Source organism: Terrapene carolina, unplaced genomic scaffold (assembly GCF_002925995.2).
Source record: "Terrapene carolina triunguis isolate 2854851 unplaced genomic scaffold, T_m_triunguis-2.0 Scaffold95, whole genome shotgun sequence".
Taxonomy (NCBI): domain Eukaryota; kingdom Metazoa; phylum Chordata; order Testudines; family Emydidae; genus Terrapene; species Terrapene triunguis.
The window spans coordinates 1,794,011-1,796,176 of record NW_020664446.1 but is presented as its reverse complement, the minus strand read 5'-3'; the positions used below and the strand labels follow the sequence as shown (position 1 = coordinate 1,796,176).

The 2,166-nt window shown below is 67.1% G+C and overlaps 1 protein-coding gene across 1 annotated transcript in view; it reads left to right on the top strand.

Annotated features, from left to right (window-relative positions):
• The window catches only part of PPRC1 (PPARG related coactivator 1), an 18,090-nt gene extending 16,288 nt beyond the window's left edge, over nt 1–1,802 (top strand). The window contains exons 13-15 of the mRNA XM_029911359.1: nt 745–866; nt 1,083–1,234; nt 1,488–1,802. Of these exons, the coding sequence (XP_029767219.1) occupies nt 745–866; nt 1,083–1,234; nt 1,488–1,591 (378 nt within the window). The 3' untranslated portion in view covers nt 1,592–1,802. The remainder of the gene's footprint in view (nt 1–744; nt 867–1,082; nt 1,235–1,487) is intronic.
• Nucleotides 1,803–2,166: the final 364 nt, after the last annotated feature.

Sequence of the window (2,166 nt, the reverse complement as noted above, 5' to 3'; positions counted from 1 at the left end):
GTGGGGGGGCATCTGGTCCCTGGGAAGTATGGGCTGGGCGTGGGGGGGAGGGGACACAGGGGGGGATCTGGTCCCTGGGAAGTATGGGCTGGGCGTGTGCTGGTGCAATGGGGGGCAATCCCTGGGAGCTGCAGGCCGGGCATGTGCTGGTCTAAGGGGAGTGGGGGCATGTGCTGGGGAGGGGCAGTCCCTGGGAGCTATGGGCCAGATGCGGGGCCTGGTCCCTGGGAGCTATGGGGCCAGGTGCGTGCAGGGACCAGGGGGTGCCTGGTCCCTGGGAGCTCCAGGGTGAGTGTGTGGTGTGGGGAGCCCAGCTGACCAGGTCTCTGCTCCCTGCAGGGCCGGCCCCTCCCACACCAGGGCTCAGAGCTGAGCCGCCCCCTCCACCCCCCCCGGGCAGAGAAAGGGGACGGACGCCCTATGTGAGTGTCCGGCCTGTCTCCCTGCTTCCCCAGGGGGCTCGGAGCCCCTCTGGCTGGGGGCTTGCCAGGTGTGAATGCTGCTCTGGAGTGGGGGCGTGGCAGGGCCCTGCCCCACCGCGCCCCACCCCAACTTGCTGAGCTGGGGGCAGGACCCCCGCCTTAGGGCCCCATCGGGTGCCGAGCTGGGCAGGAAGTGGCAGTGACCAGCAGCCGGGGTCGCGCGGCGGAGTCTGTAATGCCGGCTTTCGGGGTGAGCTGGGCGAGCGTGTGCCGAACTCCGGGGCTGTGCCCAGCTCATTGCATTGTGCTGTGCTCCCTGCAGGAGGAGAGGAGAGTCGTCTTCATCGGCAAGATCCCCAGCAGGATGACGCGGGCAGAGCTCCGGCACCGCTTCTCCGTGTTCGGGGACATTGAGGAGTGCACCCTCCACTTCCGGGCTGAGGGGTGAGGCCGGGCCCTGCCCTGGGGACGGGGATTGCTGGGGCTCCCTAGGGAATGTCAGGGTAGCTCCTGGCACCCCGTCCTTGCCCAGAGCAGGCTGTGCCCCTGCCCAGGTGGGCATGGCCGGGCCCATGCACCTCAGCCTTGGGAAGCCTCTGCCAGTCGCCAGGCCCCGTGGGAGGGGACACAGCGAGTCACCGGCTCTTCCTCTCCCCCCAGGGACAACTACGGCTTCGTCACCTACCGCTACGCCAAGGAGGCCTTCGCCGCCATCGAGAGCGGCCACAAACTGCGGCGCCCGGACGAGCAGCCCTTCGACCTGTGCTTCGGGGGGCGCCGCCAGTTCTGCCGGAGGAACTACGCGGACCTGGGTGAGTCGGGGAGCCCGAGACGTCGCCAGGGCCTGGGCCACTCTGGGAGCCCCGCGGCAGGAGTCTGCCGAGCAGAGCTCTCCCCTTCCCCTGGGGTCCTCTGGGCCCGCCGAGAGCTCTGAGCAGGGGGGCGGCAGCCCCAGGTCCGGCACTGCCTTGTGGGGGGTTGACCTCTGTGGAGTGGGGATGATCCCCCTCGCGGTGCCTTACCACCCCAGCGCCTCGCCGCTCACTGCAGCCTTGTGTCCTCCAGATTCCAACCGGGAAGATTTAGACCCTGCCCCCATCAAGAGCAAGTTCGACTCCCTCGACTTCGACACCTTATTGAAACAGGCGCAGCGCAACCTGCGGAGGTAGCGCTGGGCCCATGGCGGCTCTGCCCGGTGCCCGCGGGAGGTGCCCCGGCCTGGCTGCAGCTGAGCAGGGCTTTACAGAGAAACGAAAAAGACAAAAAAAAGTGTCAAACCAGATTTTTTAAACCATTTGTTTTTATAACAAATATTTAAGGCAGATGAATTGTCTCTGTTAACTGAGGGGCTGCCCCAGCCCAGTCACTCCGGTTAATAAACCCGGGTCCAACCCAGTCCTGGCTTGTCTCCCTCCTTCGGTTGCTTGGGCCTGGCGCCCCCTGGGTGGGCTGGGCCCAAGGGCGCCACCTCGTGGCGCTTGGGTGAGGGCGGCTGTGCTGAGATGGGCCTTGGGAGTGAGTCTCTGGGCAGTTCCTGGCACCGGGGCAGCAGTGCCCAGCTGGGGTCCAGCATGGCCACCCCTGGCTGAGCCTGCACCGCAGCTGCCTGCAAGTTCCAGGGGAGAGCCAGGGAGCCAGTGCCCGGCCCAGGGACGTCCCGCCCCTTGGCCTCCCTGGGGGGAGTGGAATGCGTGTGAGCTGGAGGGTCTCACGCTGGTAGAATCAGGCTGGAGCTGTGCGTCTG